The sequence below is a fragment of the Mizuhopecten yessoensis genome, unplaced genomic scaffold, assembly GCF_002113885.1.
Source record: "Mizuhopecten yessoensis strain PY_sf001 unplaced genomic scaffold, ASM211388v2 scaffold10815, whole genome shotgun sequence".
NCBI lineage: Eukaryota > Metazoa > Mollusca > Bivalvia > Pectinida > Pectinidae > Mizuhopecten > Mizuhopecten yessoensis.
This window is the reverse complement of record NW_018408735.1, coordinates 295,551-317,036: the sequence shown is the minus strand read 5'-3', so window position 1 is coordinate 317,036 and position 21,486 is coordinate 295,551. Positions and strand designations below refer to the sequence as shown.

Sequence of the window (21,486 nt, the reverse complement as noted above, 5' to 3'; positions counted from 1 at the left end):
TTTTCACATTCACAATATCTAGAATTCATTATGGTATCTTTATTAGTTTCCCCTTTTAAAATGGTGACTGTGGGAAATCGTTTATCAATGAAATCACTTTTCATGCACTTAAAAGAAGCAACTAATCTACTAGTTCAGAACTTACGTTCACGAGGGATGTCTGGTGTGGGTGCATAAAATTCTGCTAGACTGAGCTTGGTTTTGTCCCTGTCTACTGCAGTCATGTCCCGCCGCAGGCTCAGACTGGGCAGAAACACTCCCACTTCGTCTGTGGTCTCTGTAAACAGGTCCTGTGGGTAAACACAAATTACAGAATCACAACAACCATCTCCGGTCTCTGTAAACGGGTCCTGTGGGTAAACACAAATTACAGAATCACAACAACCATCTCCGGTCTCTGTAAACAGGTCCTGTGGGTAAACAAAAATTACAGAATCACAACAACCAACTCCGGTCTCTGTAAACAGGTCCTGTGGGTAAGCACAAATTACAGAATCACAACAACCAACCCTGGTCTCTGTAAACAGGTCCTGTGGGTAAAAACAAATTACAGAATCACAACAACCAACCCCGGTCTCTGTAAACAGGTCCTATGGGTAATCACAAATTACAGAATCACAACAACAAACTCCGGTCTCTGTAAACAGGTCCTGTGGGTAACCACAAATTACAGAATCACAACAACCAACCCTGGTCTCTGTAAACAAGTCTTGTGGGTAATCACAAATTACAGAATCACAACAACAAACTCCGGTCTCTGTAAACAGGTCCTGTGGGTAAACAAAAATTACAGAATCACAACAACCAACTCCGGACTCTGTAAACAGGCCCTGTGGGTAATCACAAATTACAGAATCACAACAACCAACCCTGGTCTCTTTTAAGCAGGTCATCTTTTCAAACAAAAGAATTACCAACAGGAACAGTATTATTATGAAACAATAAGTATCTAAGACTAACTGCTAGGCCGTTCTGCCTCCTTGAATATATAGAAATCGTAAGATATGTATAACGACTGACATCAAAACCTGTTAACTCTGATTTTTTCTATACTTAACTACTTAGAACATTTAATCTTTTTTAATTGTATATTTATATAGAGAATAATACATGCCTTTTTCCATATCACACCCATTATCAACCAAAGACTGCAATATCAGCCCAAGGGCCGAATTCATTTAGGCTTGAAGGCTGATATTGGTCGAGGGTTGATACTGGGTGTGATATGGAAAAAGGCGTGTTTTATTCTGTTTATTACATACTTACTAATAAAAGCTACTATCTTATTATCTATTTTTCTTTTGAAATATTGAAAAACGAACATTTCCGAAAAAGGGGTGTGATACAGGTTTTGCGGGCTGATAAGGGTTTTGGGGTGTGATACGGCGAGGGCTGATATGGGTAAGAGCAATTGTGTCGTATCACATATACAAAAAACCCGTATTTATTAGTTGGTACGTAATAAATAAAGTTAATAGTATCCCTTTTATGTATAATATAACCTAAATCAAATAGTCATGTTTTTGAATATATTATCATTTCTACAGAGTACTTGGAGAATCCTTGTAAGATCTGTAGATCTGTAACAATTCCATGTGACTGATAGCAACTGTTTTCCCAGTTTCTGGAAACATTTTGTAGACCTTCAGCACTAAACCACTCTCCCCAGACTAAATGTAACGTTTCTTCCCAAACATACCTGGTTTGTGTTTCCTAAGTCCTCTGGTGTAATCACAGAATCACAATGATCTATGTCTGCCGAATCCTCTACAGACCCCTCGGAATGATCCAAACACACGGAATCCGAAAACTCCAACTTGTCAACACTGCCTCTCCTTATAAACTCTACAACACACATCAACCTATCTTATACTTCCTTTTTATAAATAGCTCAACAAAGATTAAGATTGCTGACCTGAAAAGACAATTATTGTCTTAAAGAAGATATGAGTAAAAAGTTTAATTAAATTATTTGTACATTTGACAAACAAACAAAAAACACAAAAAATCATGATTTATGACACACCCTGTATGAATGTGACCAAAAACTGCCATGGTCCTCTTCTTTCAACATTAAACGTCTAATTTAACTGGTTACTAGAAATTAAATATGACTCAAAACAAGTAAATTTGTGGAATAATATGAAGAAGAATCTGACTTTAAGTAAAGAAAGCTTCAACCAATCAGAAATAAGTGCCTGCAGCCTCATTAGATACAGATTTGATCTGGTGACCATTGAAAACAGTATATACCTGAACCAGTGGTCATTTTAGACAGGTGACCCATACAAATTATGAACCATAAAATATTAATTATACACCTGGCAAACCTGTGGTTACTCTTGATAGAATACCATTTTATATAGTACTTACATTTTGAACAACTAGTCACTATCGACAGATGACCATTAATCAAGATAGGTGACCATCAAATATATATATAGTAACTGGTGAATGAGTGGTCACTATGGACAGGTGAAAATTGTATATAGTACATACCTGGTGAACCAGTGGTCACTATAAGTCAGATGACCATTACATAGACAGGTGACCATTACATAGACAGGTGACCATTACATACAGTTCATGGTGAACCAGTGGTCACTATAGACAGGTAACCATTACAATAATAATAATAATTCAAGGTTCTTATATACCGCTTTATCACAACCTAGTTCGTAGGTCGTCTCAAAGCGGTTCACTTATTATTATCCGTGGTTATAGGGCCTTTGCAACCAGCCAATATCTTTCTCAACTCCCTGGAGAGCATACAGGCGGTGCTGCCATTTTGGCACTCACAGCTAGCATTCAACAATTCTAGCACTGCCCAACCACAGACTCATTTACAGGTGAGTAGACTGGAACAAGCGGCGTAAAGTATCTTGTTCAAATATATAACAGTGTCGTGACATGACTCGAACCCACGAGCACGATGTCCTACTACTAGACTTCCGTGCCTCACCCAACCTTGTGAACCATTATTACCTATCTGGTGAACCAGTGGTCACTATTACCTACCTGGTGAACCAGTGGTCACTATTACCTACCTGGTGGACCAGTGGTCACTATTACCTACCTGGTGGACCAGTGCAGGTCACTATTACCTACCTGGAGAACCAGTGATGCTGACAGCATGCCACGACCCACAGGTAATATATTGTACTGGTTGACCCCTGGAGTTCACACAGTGTGGCTCCCAGACACGATGACCGGAAGCTTCATCTGGATGGATCGTGTGACTGTTCTTACCCCACATATACAGGCGGCCATTTTCTAAACAGAATTATTTATTAAGATTTTCTTCTGCAAACATATATTATACAAAAATCAGGTTTCAGATCTGTCAAGTGAATCTCCAATAGTTTTAGTGACTGACCTGCATGACACAAAAATTCTAAATACGGGATAATAAAATGTAAGGGAGGGTGGCCTACATGGATTTTGGCATTCAAGAAATATGGTGTCATTTATGAAGTTTATCCATCCAGTTACATAACAATCACAACAATCAATGACAACTCAGAACAGGCCCTTTAGTGTAGATGTGATGTAAAATCACCCCAGTTCTAGTTCTAGTTGCAGTGACCTTAGACCAGTGGTCAGCTTTGCTTTTTTTAATTCAGAAATTATTTGGTTGTATTCATGTAGGGTATGCATCACATAATATTTACCACTGAACTGAACACTGGTGGGTCAGAAGGAGCATTGTAATTTATTTGACGATATTCCCCTGTTCTTTTTTTAGAAAGACTGACCTTGACCTTTTCAACCCCTATCCTACATCTACATGTAACAGTGTATCATCATGTATAATTTCTAACTTCTGGATTCTAAGGTAAGGCTAGAAACAAGTGTAGACAAACAGCCATGGACATACTGACAGATAATTATACATATATACAGTCTGACAGATTGCAAATCTCTAGCCCCTTCCATTAGTACATATAGGAGATAATAATCAAATAAAGGTTAGACTTATACAGCCAAATCGAAAATTATTGTCAAAATATATTTGTGAAAATAAATGGATGGGTGCAGAAAAAGTCAATTATTGGAAGCTTCTGTACTTTGAAAAATATTGATTAAATGTGTCTAAACATGAAAAAATCTAATTAAAGATTTCTATAATAAGCCATCAAATTATTGAAATGATTTATTAGGTCATCAAATTATTGCGATACTTCATGAGGGTATCACCTGTGGTCCTAATTAATGCCTTAACAATGGTGAGTATGTAAGTGAGTGTGAACCACGGCCGACTTCCCCCTACCGACATACTGTGTGTCACAGACATAGGCCATACCACCCTGTCTACCTTCACAAAGCAGTCGGTCACAAAAAGCAAACACTGAAATCATTCATTATAAAAGTGCATAATAACTTCATTAATTAACTCGCTCATCTTTCATTCTCAATGATCAACACATCAACAGCACAAAGAATATCTTTCAATTTCGAGAGCGCTTGACTGGTCTATATCGACGACGGGGTATTGACAAGGTAACCTCGCCCTACCGGAAGGAGTTTTGGTTTCACTTTATAATGGCTCCCGCTTTGTCACAGGCCAAAGTGAAATCTCATCGATGAATACAAAAAGGATTTCAATGCATTTTTCAAAAGATAACTTCTTTTTCAGGTCATGCTCTATAACATCCAACGGACCCAAGGCCATGGAAGCCTTTCCAACCACATGGATTGGACATGCCTCGATGAAATGCTTTCACCACAGACAACATTATGTCTGATTACAGAGCATATCATGAGAAGTAAAATCCATAAATTTGTGAAATTTTATCCAGTTATTATAATCATTTGTTCTTGCCTAAGTAGCGAGTAATATTTCAGCCATCTATCACTGCGGGTTTGACATGCAGAGAAGATAGGGAGGGGAGGTGTGTTATTCTCCACTGTCACTCTGGAACCATTTAGGACCGAACAATGGCACCGATCCTTATCTTCCACCATCCCTTTACAAATTGACTGTACGTAAAAATGGCAAAACATAATCAGCTCGGCTGAAAAATTAACTCAGTGCTCTGTTGAGTGATACAACCAAATGGATAATTAATGACGAACAAACTGTCTCCTATTAGTCCTGAAACAGAAATTGATTTTTCATCTTATCCTATTGTAGACAAGCTAAAAATGGTTATGGTACAAAGATGAAAAGGTTCTCATGAAGGCCTATGAAAGGGAATTTATGGCCTTTTGGAAAAATGGAACAGCGATGTTAAAATGAGTGCAAATATTGAGAGATATAATAACTTGATAAGGAGGAATGTAACAAATATCCATAAATTTGTTATCAAAACATGTTTGCAGACTTGTTAGTAACTATTTGCTTATCTGAATACAGAATTGATGAGGTACACAGCATTTCAATTAGCCAAATCTATATTGCTCTTTTTAGCTTTGAAGATGAAATACATATAGCGTCTGTGTGATTTTTTCGTGATGATAATTCCGCTGCATGACCTCGAGACAGTGCAGTTCCTAGTGATTGTCTCGTAGCCTCGCCTGTTTACTGCTGCAGGGTCTATATAAAGCACAGTATTAATGGCCCACAACTTTCAACATTCAAATGTTGGTGAAAACCTTTCAAAGCACCGGGGTTTGAGGGGCTTTTCAAAATCTCGTGAAATAGATAACCATTGGCGGTGTGATTGTTGGCCGTCACATCGGGAGTAGATAAGTTAGCCGTCACGTTCACATTAGATAACCAGGGAAAAATTACCTCGGCACCCAAGCTCCGTTATCTGATGGCGGAGCACTGTACTTGTGACATAGGACAAAGCCATTCTGACTGAAAACTTTCCAACAAATCTCGCTTTACTGTTAAGACATTTCGGTGAAAAATTTTCTGTGGCGAAAAAAGGGACAGGAAATATTGATCAATATTTTTACACAGGAAATGTTTTAGAAAATTGACAGTGTCCATCTGGTACTATTGTCCCTTTCAGTTAAAATTGCAATAAGAAAGGGTTTAATTTATTTTTACATGTCTTTTCAATAGTAAAGAATTCTGAATAACAAAACAGAAACTTCTTTTTTAGTAAAATAAAATTTTTAAATATTATACAATTTCTATTAGAAAAAAAGTCATTTAATAAAATTCTTTACAAATCATCTTTGTGTTGAATATTATAATAAAGACTTAACAAATTAAATTATAACATGTCTTTTGGATCCTTTAATAAAATCTTAACAGGTTAAATCAAAATATTTCTGTCCGAGTCCTACAATAATATCTTCAGTTACTTTCTGTTGAGTCCTATAACAAAATACAAGTTAAATTATAATGGTTCTATTCATTCCTATATCAATTTTTTTACAAATTGAATAACAATAATAATGTAATCCTTTGTTAACAGCTTATATGGTTGTCCTCTCCCCATCCTACTAACGAAAAAAAACAATTACTAAAAGTTCATCACTTTAATTCCAATGTATTTAAGCTGGTGTGATTCTAGCATTAGTTCTTATGTAACATTTATAATTACTTATAACACAATTATTTTTGTTTTTGCTTAAGATTTAAGTTTTTTTATCCAAATATATTTATTTAAATGTATCTGAAGATTGACTGACCTACTGTTACACACGAAATGTGTGTCTGGAGTGAATAAGAAATCTTAAAATCTTAAATCTGGGTTTTTTGGAAAAGTGTTTTGAATCCTTAAGTCAGAAAAGAATACCCGATAGATTAAGAAATTACAGGTATTTTATATTTAATGGCCCCCTCTGTCTGTCACTGTGTATTGATACAGGTTCTGGTAAAAGCATGCATACATCCTTTTGGAAATTCAGTTCCACCTGCCAATTACTGAAACTTGTTGAGTGATATTTTATAGCAAACCAATTTTTCCTTATACACTGAATGCTTATTTGAATCACAAACATCTGTAAGTATCCAAAAAACTTCAAAAAACAACAACTTCAAAAAAAAATACAAACCTCAAAGGTCAGATCATTTAACATCAACAATTATAAACATTTTGGTCATTCTTGATAGTTTGGTGTTAGTTACAATGTATTTTCCAATTTATGAAAAGACATTCTGCATAAATACTGGTTGTATTTCATCACAAAAAAAGTCAAGAAAATAGAAAAATGTCCTCCTTACTTATAGATTCGGGTGTTTATTTGGCAAAATATGAAATAAATAATTATTGGATATTTATTAGAAATAAGAAGAACTATACCTCCTGGTGTATTTTCTATTTGTTTATCTCCTATATTTTCACAATGAACTGTAAACTGATAAATAAATATGTTAGTTATAATACACTGAAATTAAATACCATTTCTGCATAATACAGTGCTGACAATCTCCATTAGATATTTTTACGAAGTATGATATGGTATATAGATATTGGTAACCTAATATTTACAGAGATTACATTAACATATTCTATGAGAGGATTCCCTGTCACATTGAACACAAACTAACAATGAAGAGTCCCTTGTGGGAAGCAGGATAAGTCAGCATTGGTAACATCAACTTTCCCCTAATGAGAAAAATGTCTTCATAGCCATTACAAACGGTTTTTATTAATTTTGCTGGAGAAATTTTAACACAAAGAGCAGTACTTGTTGTTAATGTTTAATTATGAAAACATTTTACCAAATGGAAGTCTTTTCTCTAGTTTGCACAATGTTCTGTTCAAATTTCTCAAACCATAAAATGGAAGTAATGAGGACTTTGTCGTGTGCATTATGTAAGATTAGATTGTCTGTAATTTCATTTGCTTGCTGGTGAAGCCAAAGGAAGGTTTATGATTCTTGTCCTGCCAGCGTTTCATTTCACATTTTCGAGTCTGTTAATACTGCGGTCTGCACCGTCCCCACAGAACCTCGCCCCACTTGTGATCTGGGCTTGGCTACCATGTCAATGGACAACACCAACTAATTGTCCTCCGTTCTGCTGAAAAAACCCTTGATGATGGAAAACCACATGACCACAAATTGTAGAGAAGACATTCGGTAAAGTCTTATTAACCTAATTGAATAACCCATGATAATTAGGACAAAGCCCGCCTCACAGCGCCGAGCAGATCAGGGTGTAAAACATACAAATGTTACAGCTCTGTCACAGTAATTAGAAATTTTGTCCAAAGTTGAGGTGTGTTTTGTTAACCACATTTGCCAGGTCGACGGAGTGGTCGTCATGTCGACAGAGTGGTCGCCACCAATACAGTTCTATTCGCACAAATGTGAAAAAATTCCTTTCATCACATAATGTTTATTTCATGCCAATTTTCTGCTTCACCCTTAATCAGTTTTGAATCTCATAAAAATTGCATAATTATGTGTTCTCTGAATGACTTCTGTTAGCGTACGATTTTCTTTTTGGTCGTTCTATCACGTCACGTTCACCCTAGTTCTTGATACCGTTTCTGATGAAGGAATAAAGAAGGTGTATATTTCCACCAGTATGGTTTGCTCGGGGTAGGTCGTGGTCATGTACTGTAGGGTTTTATAGGCTGTGTAGAGGGTGATAAATATGAAATTATGATGTAATAAATAACAGTCTCTGTGTTAGTCCTGACCCAGCCTAGCGGTTGTGTCTGCTGGAGTGCATTCACAAAACGCCCCACCACCGACCATTCAAAATACATCTTGTGTAAAAATTCATTTAAATTAAAAGTCAATTTGGGGTTATTTATACTGACAGTATTTATTTTCTGTGTATTTTTTTCATATGAATAATGAATACCGATAGTGATTAGTTTTCAACTTGTCATAGGTCTCTGAACATGCATAATCACTTTGCACTATTTTGTACATATCAAATTTATTCCTTTAGAAAATACTTCACCCAACATTTTACAAGTCATCATGCTGTCTTTTTAAAACTTCAATCCAGATTTTCAGAAAAAAAATAAAGTGAATCTTGTGAAATAATTAGCATTAGTTTAAACATAATATCTAGAACAAATTTGGAATAATATCATCACAGATTTAACTGTCAAAATATAACTTCTTAGATAAATGAAGAATAAAATCACGACAGATTTAACTGTCTAAATATAACTTCTTAGATAAATGAAGGATAAAATCACGACAGATTTAACCTTTAAAGGTTTATAGTTATAATCTTTTATGTTAATAAGTTAAGTGACTCACTATTATTTGAACTTTATTAAAAATAAACAATGCTTATGACAGTTAAAATCAGATATTTACAGCATATATTTGTTTTTTTGAAATACATGTACAATAAACCAGCTGTGTACGACAGTGGACACCGATACCAATACTGTTACGTGAGCATGCACATTAGTGTTTGTAATGGCTAACATAATGTTCACTTTAGCCGGCCAGTCAGATATGCTAATCAATCACCCTATGCATATCTACAAAGACACAAACACTTTAATTTACATGTAGAAAACATAACCTACTATCACAGTTAATGTTGTATGTCGACTACCCCGCGATTATTATGATTATGCAGGGTGGGCACCGTGCCTGATTATATATGGTGTGGACAGTGGACTAGCAGGTAGGGATGCACACCACTGCCCAATACCACACCGCAATGGACAGCATCTCATGTAAATAACACCACAACAGATTCCAAAAGTGCACACCACAACTCTCTGCTGGTAAATTCTACCCATACACCATCCCATCCCCAATGTCACATATTTGACAAAATATTTTTAGCAGCTTAAAAGTGTAAAGCCTGAAAAAAGTTGTTGCTGAAATTTTTATACTTATTTAACCTTTGACCTATGGGTAAAGGTCAATGTGACATCACCACAGCACACCTGCAGTTCAAGCAGGTATACTTTAGGTTTCAAGGTCAGGCCAATTAATCAGGATAAAAAGAACCAGTACTACAATGTATATATATATTTATCAATTATTAACTTTTGTTGAGGTGAATATGTGGTTATAGAGACCTGAGAAAGTGATATTGACTGAGACTAAGTATGTGTCACTTTCATTTGAAGGGGACACAAAAAGTAAGTTTCTGTAGTTTCCTATATTAATTTTATACCAGATATTTTGTTTGTTCATGGTCTTACGTTTTTGAACCAGCTACTGCCATAATGGCGATTGGCTATATGAGATGCAGGTATGTCATCATTTCGCCAGAAAGCAGTTTACGATATTGCCAAAAAAAAAGCATTTAAATAAGATTTCGAATAAATCAAATATGTGATTAAAAGCATGCATGCGACTGATTTGTGAACCAGTAAATTGTCACCTTGGACAGAATGTTATTGATTATAAAGAGTTACTAGACAAAAGTACATCAAACCAATTGTCTTTTCTCTCTCTGCAGGACCAACATATCAATATTAAAGTACAACTGTACATAAGGTTTTGTCTGCAAAATCAACCCATTTCTGTTAAAGTACATGTATGGTAACTTAATCATGATATGTCTTGGAGGAACATTTTGTTTTTTTGTTTTTGATAAACTTAAATGTTTTTCTTCTCAGATGTCAAATGACAGAACAAGCTGTAATTTCCATTGTTGTATTACAAATTACAATGTTGTCTTCTTCAAGCTGTGTATTATTTTGATTAAACCTCTGACCAATCAGGTCTACTACTAATGTTTAGTACTGCGCTATTATCAGACTCTAAATGATCACCTATGTAACACACCTTTCCATGCACCCTGCATTATCTACATGTATATCATTTACCTGTAACTGCAGCAGAGAACGACTCTCCAGAAGATATGTGTATGATCTTTCCTCTAAGATGGTGATTTTTTAGTCGCTGAGGTTCCGACAGAAACAAAACTTGGTCACCGTGTCCTAGTTGCCCATCTGATCCAGCTCCCCAGGTGTAGATATTTCCAGAGGCTGGAAAGTAGAGCGAAGTTATAAGCATCATACAAATGTTTATTTTCTCGCTGTTAAAATTAAATTGACATTAATTTGAAATTTAAATGTCAAACACTCGATGTGACAAATATAGCTGATTTTTCATTCTCAGAAAGAAAATAATCTGCATCATAATGATAGAAATAATTATGAAGGAGTAAACAATATAAATGATATTTTCATGGGAGGAAATAATATTATTTATATTGGGGTATTAACGATGTGAACATGATTGTTTTTTGTTTATATGTATACAAAACATTACATGTCTGTAGATATGTAACGTATGAATTAATCGGAATATGGTAATACAGGTTCAAAGTGACACGGGGACAAACTGAGCATGCATTACTAACTGAAGTGTGGTAAATAGATAAATGAGAGTAATTTGTGTGCAGGTCTCGAGCCGTACCACAGATGTGAAGGTCAACAGGGGGCACACTGCATTACCATACTCGCCCAAATGAGGTGCTACAGTCAAATCTAATATTTCTGCATGGGATTGGTTATCTTTTACAATTTTAGGACTCCGAATGTAGCATCTTTATTTTAGGTGCATACTGGTAAATGTATTCTACCAAATGAGACAGTGCAGTCCAAATAATTGATGTGTAAATTACAAATTGGCATGAGATTTTGTAATTGATATGCTAACTTTTACATGTAAGATTTACAGTTATTGCCAATATTCAAGATGGTTTTAATTTCATTAATTTGTGAATACATTAAACTTTATGTAATATTGTGCCCTGTACCTTTCTGGAAAAGGTACCTGATAGTTCTTTGACAGTTGGTAAATGTATACACATGTTTTACAAAAAGGAAATCTTCCAACATGTCTATCTTAACTGGAAAAATGACAAAAACTCACAGGTATTACCATATCACATGAAGAACCAGACAATTCGGTACACAGTTCACAACTCCATAGAAACAATAAGAAAAAATAATAATGACCGTTTTTATAAGGAAGTGGGTGACCATATCAGATCCATCTATCAACTATTCTTCTTAACTGATGATCTTTGCTAATAATATAGCAGAGATGACTGAATACATTTAATGTGATACTTACCAAGTCTATAATACAAGATTATACAAGTTTAATTTCAGTCAATGTAATATTATTAAATCCTGCATGGGGTTATTACGTCCCTGTGCCCCAGTAAGTCCAGTTTAGGCCAATTAAGTAACTTAGTCCAGTTAAGTCAGGTTAGTATGGTCTGAAAAACACTCACATTAAAGAAAAACTTAGAACTTTGTCAAACTATGTTAGTATAAAATGTTTAGGCCATTTGAAACATTTTTTAAGTCCAGTAAAGTCTATAGTTAGCATAAGATGATTAAGTCAGTAAAGACATTTATTAGCTAGTTTAGTCTAGTTGGCATAAGATGATTAAGTCATTAAAGACATTTATTAGCTAGTTTAGTCTAGTTGGTATAAGGTATTGATTAAGACATTTAAGATATTAGTCTAGTATTGTATGTAGGTCACTCATTCCCAGCTAGTCTATCATAAAACTACAAATGTATTGGGTCATTTAACATATGTAAGTATTATATAGGTCAACTAGCCCAGTTAATTCTAGTATAGCTAGGACTATAAGGTCACTAAGCCCATTTAAGGCTAATACATGTATAAGATTATAAGGTTAATCTTCTCAGTTAAAGTATTAAAAGGGTTATTAGGTCAATCATACTAATATAGGCCTGGATTATTAGTTTCCTAACCTCCATTTATCATCAGAAGGTCACAGTGTACAAGTGTAGTATTGGAGAATTAGGTCAGTTAGCCCTAATTTACAGTTCAGAGCTGATACAAGTCTGGTATATAGAGTCACTCGACAGTTCTACTGAGGTGTATCATTGTAACATCAGGTGATGATCACTTAGTCCCAGTTCAGTGGAGCAACAGGACAGGACATAATGGTGGGGACACTGAGACTCATCCCAGACTCTGTCGAATGGTGCCAGTACAAAACTAAGTCTACTGTACATGTAGTATGCTAGAGATTTGTTGAGGTGACTTAGATTGGGAGGGTAAGCTCAGCTCTATTGGTCCCTCATTACAGTACAATTCACCTCTCTACAAATCATTACACCAGGGCATGGTTTAGTTACCATACACCAGGTCAGATTACATTTCCATAAACCCCGCACTTGACCCTGCTTATCAACAAGTGTCGAGAAAAGCAGTGATATAACACATATTGTCTAGAAAACAAATGTGAGCTTTGTAATAAAGGATTACAAAGGTATTTTCAAAACTTACAAAAATAAATTTAAGGTGGAAGTTTGTCAAAGCTAACATACACCCCTTTGTAAATTTAGTAGACTCTAAACATGCATTGATATGGATGAGTCCATTACAGTCTACAGTACTAGTGGTGAAAGGGTTAATAGATGTTAAGATCAGGAAATACCTACTGTTTTACCATCATCTAAGGTTCCCTGATACACAGCCTGTTTTGTTTTCCAATCTTTGTACATTACAATTCCCAAATTTCTACGATATTCAATTTGAGATAGTATGCCCTTCACTGAAAATGAATGCCAAGTGAAGGACTATCTGATTTCAAAGTGTATGTTACAGGCAAGCATGCACAAAGTCACCTTAATCCTGCAAGGCATGTGCACAATTAAACTCCCATAAACCTGCAAGTCGTGTGTTTAGCAACACAAACAGAGTTACAAACCAGATTAATTGAGCTAGCTGTAAGACCATTATTTTACAGACTTGTATCTGGCAGGCATTGTAAGCTGGTAATTAGAACAAAACAAACCCAGATCTCTATAAAAGATACCAACACCTTTCCAGCTTATTACGCTCTGTGATCCGGCTTGTTATTCGGAAGAAACCCCCAGTTTGTCTGGCCTCGGGCCTTGCACACTGGAGCAGGAAGCCTTTTAACACCATTGACTTTCCGTTCTCTTGTTGAACATCCAATAGCATCATTTTGCCCCAATACAGAACAATCTGCTTACCCTGACAGGTGTTAATTACATGTAGTCAGCTAATATTTCAAACCAATCCAATGTTAGCTCCAGGCGCATACCAATATCAGGCAGAAAAAACATAACGCTTGGTGACTGCACTTGATCGGGAGATGGTCATAGGGAGAAAGTAAACACTCAAGGGCCGAAGTGTGAGTCAGAAAAGGTCAACGCTAACAATCTGGACAACACTTGATCTTCTGAATGGAAAACACATTTTCATCAAAGCCTATGCAAAAATATCAAGGAAGGCAAGGTCTGAAAAGAGGTTAAAAGATTTATTTTAAGAGAAAGATTCTTTCCTTATTTGTAGTTTAATCAGAGACCTTGGGTAACTATGAGTAATGTTAGTATGTTTTTTTACTCATAATACTTTCATATAAAGCTGAATGTCAATATTTCCTGAATTTTTAAGTAACTGTCAGGAGTCATTGATGCCCTCACAGATCAGCAAACAGGAAATTCCAGCAGCTACTATTTTTTATCACTATAGGGTCAGCACCTAAGTGAATTAACAGAGATATTTTATAATACTGTATGTCAAAGATGAAAATTGCAAAGACTTCTGGTAACCCATATATGTTTTTCTTTAAACTGGTTTAAAAAGGAACTATAACTAGCACTTCGGGTACCCCAAACATATCTTTACATAAATCTAGTGAAAAACAGAAATACTTCTGGTAACCACAACACATTTTCACATAAACCTGCAATACCAGAAAAGTAGAACCGTATCCAAAACTACAAGGAAAGTAGTTCTTATAACCAAACACAACTTCTGCATCAATATACTATAGAGTAATATTTCTTGAATGAGATTTGTCATTACGTAATTGTATGTTACCTAAAAAGTAATGTATCAGAATTTGGTATCAATTCCTATAGAGAATACTAATATATATCAATACTGGTCACTTTGTTTCAGTGTAAAGAGCAGTATCACTATACATACAAAAAAAAATTATATCAATAATGGTCACTATGTTTCAGTGTAAAGAGCAGTATCACTATACATATATCAATACTGGTCACTTTGTTTCAGTGTAAAGAGCAGTATCGCTATACATATATCAATACTGGTCACTTTGTTTCAGTGTAAAGAGCAGTATTGCTATACATACATATATCAATACTGGTCACTTTGTTTCAGTGTAAAGAGCATTATCACTATACATTGTGTTAAGCTTGATGATCAAAATCTGCCAACACACCATCCTACATCAGTCATGTAGTGTAATGATAAATCTGTCCCCCCCTGTCCCTGGAGCTGTCAGTCTGACAGTACATCAACTGGGTCCAGTCCCCAGTCCTCACACGGTGGCCCCAGTAACATACACATACAAATGTAGTGTGTAGAGTATTCGAGTATTACTCAATTATGTCATTACAATCATTACACAGACCTATAATACATGTTATTATTTGTTAGTCCTAAACAATCATGCTTTCTACATCAGTTATCACCTCGCACAGGGAACTCAGAAATTTTACTGTCAAGCCAATTCAAATGTGCTTCATCACATGGTAAAATTACAGGGAAAAGTTCACGCACTCAAAAACAGTGATGCACATTTAACATAAAAGTTTTTGAAAATGTTCTGCAAGCTAATGTGCTACTGCCAACTTTTACTCTGCCTGAATCTACAACAAAACAATTAAAAACTGCATATCATTTCTCTTTTAGAGCTTTGCCTCTCAGCACCTATCATTTGATTTCCTGAACAAAAGGAAGCTTAATAGAAAAATTGGTTGAAATATGATCATCAGTTCAGGAGCAGTAGCCTTTTAAAACTTAAAAGCTTAAATAATTACTTTTGGACCCAGCCCCAGTTAAGCTATGCACTCTTTCTTTACTCAAAAAAGGATTTCCAGGTACCAAAGGCACTTAACTGACGTTCACCCCTGAAGACACATTTGAACTCTTCCAATTCAAAGGTTGGTATAGTTCATTATGAAATTTCAGGGGTTAATGAGTAAATTGCAAACATTCGGATCTGTATACATATGCATATGGAGATTTGGTTTGGTTTAGTATTGTGTAACATCCTATCAACAGCTATGGTCAATTAAGGACGGCCTCCCCTGTGTGCAAGATGCATGCATATAGTGTATGCGTGTGTGTTTTTGGAGGTTGCATTATGTTCATGTTTGTCTCCTTGTGAAAGCGCAGAACTGATGTCAACTTTATAGTGCTACATCACTGAAACATACTGCCAAAGACACCCAGCAGGACACCACACCCGGTCACATTATACTGACAATGGGTGAACCAGTCATCCCACACCTAAATTGCTGAGCGTTAAGCAGGAGTAGAAACTACCATTTTTACAGACTCTGGTATGTCTCAGCCAGGGTACAGAACCCAAAGCCTTCCTCACAGGGGCGAACGCTCAACTAAAGACCAAAAGTGAGGCATTGTCAAGGGAGACTTTAGGAAGAAGAAAGTTGTTTTGATAGAAGAGAAAAGATGAGATCCCAAATTTATTCGCCTCTTACGATCATTCAATGGCACGGTGCAGCAGGTTCAATTCTAATACGCCCTACCTGCAGGGACTTATGGGGTGGTGATCATAATTGTTTCTATATCATGACCCTTGGAATAAGTCCCTAGGGTCGGGCTATACTCCTAGGCTGATCCTTGAAGCACAATGACATTATCCTATTAAAGCTCATCAAGCACATATATATGATTGAAGTGGGGATGTCAATTTTTTCCATTTTATGATCAAAGGAATAATCCCAGGGGTTGGCAGGACTCTTGAGAACAATCTTGGTAACATGACTGTATTTGTCTTTTTTTTTTCATGCTCAGCAATGATGTATGTATTATATATGAATGGTTACAGAGTTCAGGCATCTCAACTGTTTCCATTATATGACCCATAGCCTTAATCCTTAGGGGCAGAACCAGACCCCATTGCCAAACGATAATAGCATGATTGTGTTTGGATCTATATAACTTCATGCCGTATTGCAGTATGTATCATACACATGGGGACACGTATACCAAGTTTTACCTGTATATACCTTCGAGTACAAACATATTTACCTGTATCATACAGTTAAAAGAATGTTTGCCTGTATAATACAGTACAGGTAAACTAATATTTTATCTGTCTAATAAAAGTGCAGCTAAATAATTATTTACCTGCATTAAACAAAAAGAAGTACAGAAATATTCACCAGTATAATACAGGTACAGAGCAGGAAGTGAAGCGTCTAATGTCTAAATTTCTATCAATGACCATAAAAATTAATTATGCATTGCTATTAATTGCTGTTATAACACTGATCTATTGACGGATCAATGATGAGGCAATGCCTAGCACAGCTTGGTCCACTATAAATATCAAACTAGATCGTAACACAAGACACACTATGTGAGAGGAAGTAGTCGAATGATGGTATCCATTATCTTACATTTACGAAATTTAAATCAAATCGTATTCACCAACTGTCACATTGTATTAGGTGATGTGGGAGGGGGGACATGGAGAGATGGAAATGATGTGATGGGGAGGGGGCAGGGGTGTAGGATATATATAAAGACTCCTTATACCCAGACAATGTGATAACACCATCAGATCGCTATCTTACCAGCTCTATATAACGCCTATTCACCGACTTGACACAGGTGAGAGTGTTTTGACTCATTGCACCTGTAATTACCTCAGTCAACACACTTTATTTTTTCAATTTGAAAGCAAATTGCAAATTCTCTGTAATGGTCTAAAGAAAACAGTTAAAGTCCTAGACAGGTGTGTGAAAGTTGGATCACGTTGGCATTTTATGTACTTTATTATAACTTGCACAAAATTTTTCAGTTTGATTTATATCATTTTTTTTAACAGTCTTGTACAAATAAGTATCATGACTTATATAAAACATTCAAATCAGACAAATAATGTTATAAAAATATGTTAACGGTCTGCTTTGAAACCAAATAAATTATTATTTAATGAGCGTTGCGTCTTTTGCAGATTGAAATGCCCTGAAGTTTATATGTTTAGCCAAAAGTTCTATTCAAATACTTATGCATCTTTCATCTTTTATGCATACAGAGAAATTTGAAATTAAAATACTAGCCAAATTTAACACTGGCAGACATCTATTTATTCATATATTTTAATTTCAAGTAATAGAAAAATATCTTGCACTGGATTAGATTTTCACATATATCTATCTGTTCATTGAAATTCGGGGCACCTGGTTTATTACAGGAATATTGTAATTGCCCTTCTAGACCATTACTGTAGTGTTCATAAAGGGGTTCATCACTGAATGACAAGTACTTTATCTAAAGGTAGAGTATCTCAAATGAACAAGAGTTCCAATTTGTTCAACATTTTTCAAACTTGGAATTGCTTGTCCATTTATAAATATAGTAGCTAGTGATATAGGAAAGAAATATTATTTATCATAATCTCCTTTCTTACAAAAATATCTTGGCTCCGCAATGCGAAATCCATTCCTCCGACTCCTTAATTGTACAGTAGGGAGATTCACTACAGCTCATGATATCTGTCATGTTAGTTATATTTTGCAACAATACTGGGGAAAAATTAAAAATGTTTTAACTCTCTTAAAAACGGGTAACACGCTATATTTGTCTTTGTATGAAACATGTTATAAACAGGAAATTAACTTTTTTAATGCCTGTATATACATAACACAAGTAGATAGTATACCTGTCTATAAAACACAGGTAGGGGTATACCTGTCTATATAACACAAGTACCTGTATACATAATACAGGTAGGGGTATACCTGTCTATATAACACAAGTAGGGGTATACCTGTCTATATAAAACAAGTAGAGAGTATACCTGTCTATATAACACAGGTATTGAGTGTACCTGTCTATATGACACAAGTGCCTGTATACATAACACAGGTAGGGGTATATCTGTCTAAATAACACATACAGTGAGTGTACCTGTCTATATAACACAGATAGGGGTATACTATATAACACAAGTGCCTGTATACATATCACAGGTAGGGGTATACTATATAACACAAGTGCCTGTATACATAACACAGGTAGGGGTATACTCTATAACACAAGTGCCTGTATACATAACACAGGTAGGGGTATACTTGTCTACATAACACAGGTAGTGAGTGTACCTGTCTATACGACACAAGTGCCTGTATACATAACACAGGTAGGGGTATAATATATAACACAAGCGCCTGTATACATTACACAGGTAGGGGTATACCTGTATACATAACACAGGTAGTGAGTGTACCAGTCTATGACACAAGTGCCTGTATACATAACACAGGTAGGGGTATACTATATATATAACACAAGTGCCTGTATACATAACACAGGTAGGGGTATACCTGTCTATACAACACATTTAGTGAGTGTACCTGTCTATATAACATAGGTAGGGAGTATACCTGTATATATAACACAGGTAGTGAGTATACCTGTCTATATAACACAGGTAGTGAGTGTACCTGTCTATATAACACAAGTAGATAGTATACCTGTCTATATAACAGGTAGGGGTATACCTGTCTATATAACACAAGTAGAGAGAATACCTGTCTATATAACACAAGTACCTGTATACATAATACAGGTAGGGTTATACCTGTCTATATAACACAAGTAGGGGTATACCTGTCTATATAACACAAGTAGATAGTATACCTGTCTATATAACACAAGTAGAGAGTATACCTGTCTATATACCACAAGTAGAGAGTATACCTGTCTATATAATACAGGTAGGGGTATACCTGTCTATATAACACAAGTAGAAAGTATACCTGTCTATATAACACAAGTACCTGTATACATAATACAGGTAGGGGTATGCCTGTCTATATAACATAGGTAGGGGTATGCCTGTCTATGTAACATAGGTAGGGTATACCTGTCTATATAATAAGGTAGGGGTATACCTGTCTATATAACATAGGTAGGGGTATGCCTGTCTTTATAACACAGGTAGAGAGTATACCTGTCTATATAACATAGGTAGGGGTATACCTGTCTATACAATACAGGTAGGGGTATGCCTGTCTATATAACACAAGTACCTGTATACATAATACAGGTAGGGGTATGCCTGTCTATATAACATAGGTAGGGGTATGCCTGTCTATGTAACATAGGTAGGGTATACCTGTCTATATAATAAGGTAGGGGTATACCTGTCTATATAACATAGGTAGGGGTATGCCTGTCTTTATAACACAGGTAGAGAGTATACCTGTCTATATAACACAAGTGACTGTATACATAATACAGGTAGGGGTATGCCTGTCTTTATAACACAGGTAGAGAGTATACCTGTCTATATAACACAGGTTGTGAGTATACCTGTATATATAACACAGGTGGTGAGTGTACCTGTCTATATAACAAAGGTAGGGGTATACCTGTCTATATAACACAACGATCTGTACACATAACACAGGTAGGGGTATACCTGTCCATATAACACAGGTATTGAGTATACCTGTCTATATGACACAAGTGCCTGTATACATAACACAGGTAGGGGTATATCTGTCTATATAACACATACAGTGAGTGTACCTGTCTATATAACACAGATAGGGGTATACTATATAACACAAGTGCCTGTATACATAACACAGGTAGGGGTATACTTGTCTACATAACACAGGTAGTGAGTGTACCTGTCTATATGACACAAGTGTCTGTATACATAACACAGGTAGGGGTATAATACATAACACAAGCGCCTGTATACATAACACAGGTAGGGGTATACTATATAACACAAGTGCCTGTATACATAACACAGATAGGGGTATACCTGTCTACAGAGAGTATACCTGTCTATATAACCCTGGTTGTTTGTATACCTGTCTATATAACACAACGACCTGTACACATAACACAGGTAGGGGTATATCTGTCTATATAACACATACAGTGAGTGTACCTGTCTATATAACAAAGGTAGGGATATACCTGTCTATATAACACAACGACCTGTACACATAACACAGGTAGGGGTATACCTGTCCATATAACACAGATATTGAGTAGACCTGTCTATATGACACAAGTGCCTGTATACATAAAACAGGTAGGGGTATACTTGTCTACATAACACAGGGAGGGAGTGTACCTGTCTATATAACAAAGGTAGGGATATACCTGTCTATATAACACAACGACCTGTACACATAACACAGGTAGGGGTATACCTGTCCATATAACACAGATATTGAGTATACCTGTCTATATGACACAAGTGCCCGTATACATAACACAGGTAGGGGTATATCTGTCTATATAACACATACAGTGAGTGTACCTGTCTATATAACACAGATAGGGGTATACTATATAACACAAGTGCCTGTATACATAACACAGGTAGGGGTATACTATATAACACAAGTGCCTGTATACATAACACAGATAGGGGTATACTATATAACACAAGTGCCTGTATACATAACACAGGTAGGGGTATACTATATAACACAAGTGCCTGTATACATAACACAGATAGGGGTATACTATATAACACAAGTGCCTGTATACATAACACAGGTAGGGGTATACTATATAACACAAGTGCCTGTATACATAACACAGATAGGGGTATACTATATAACACAAGTGCCTGTATACATAACACAG

The 21,486-nt window shown here is 35.8% G+C and overlaps 1 protein-coding gene across 10 annotated transcripts in view; it reads right to left on the bottom strand.

Annotated features, from left to right (window-relative positions):
• LOC110462625 overlaps positions 1-21,486 on the bottom strand; it is a 143,377-nt gene that overhangs the window by 16,631 nt on the left and 105,260 nt on the right. For all 10 annotated transcript variants that reach the window (XR_002464304.1, XM_021516670.1, XM_021516669.1 and 7 more), the window contains exons 9-12: positions 10,665-10,826; positions 3,109-3,273; positions 1,700-1,845; positions 146-290 (exon numbers count right to left, since the gene is read on the bottom strand). Coding sequence is in view for 9 of the 10 variants with exons in the window: in XM_021516670.1 (XP_021372345.1) it covers positions 146-290; positions 1,700-1,845; positions 3,109-3,273; positions 10,665-10,826 (618 nt within the window). In the remaining variant the exon portion in view is untranslated. The remainder of the gene's footprint in view (positions 1-145; positions 291-1,699; positions 1,846-3,108; positions 3,274-10,664; positions 10,827-21,486) is intronic.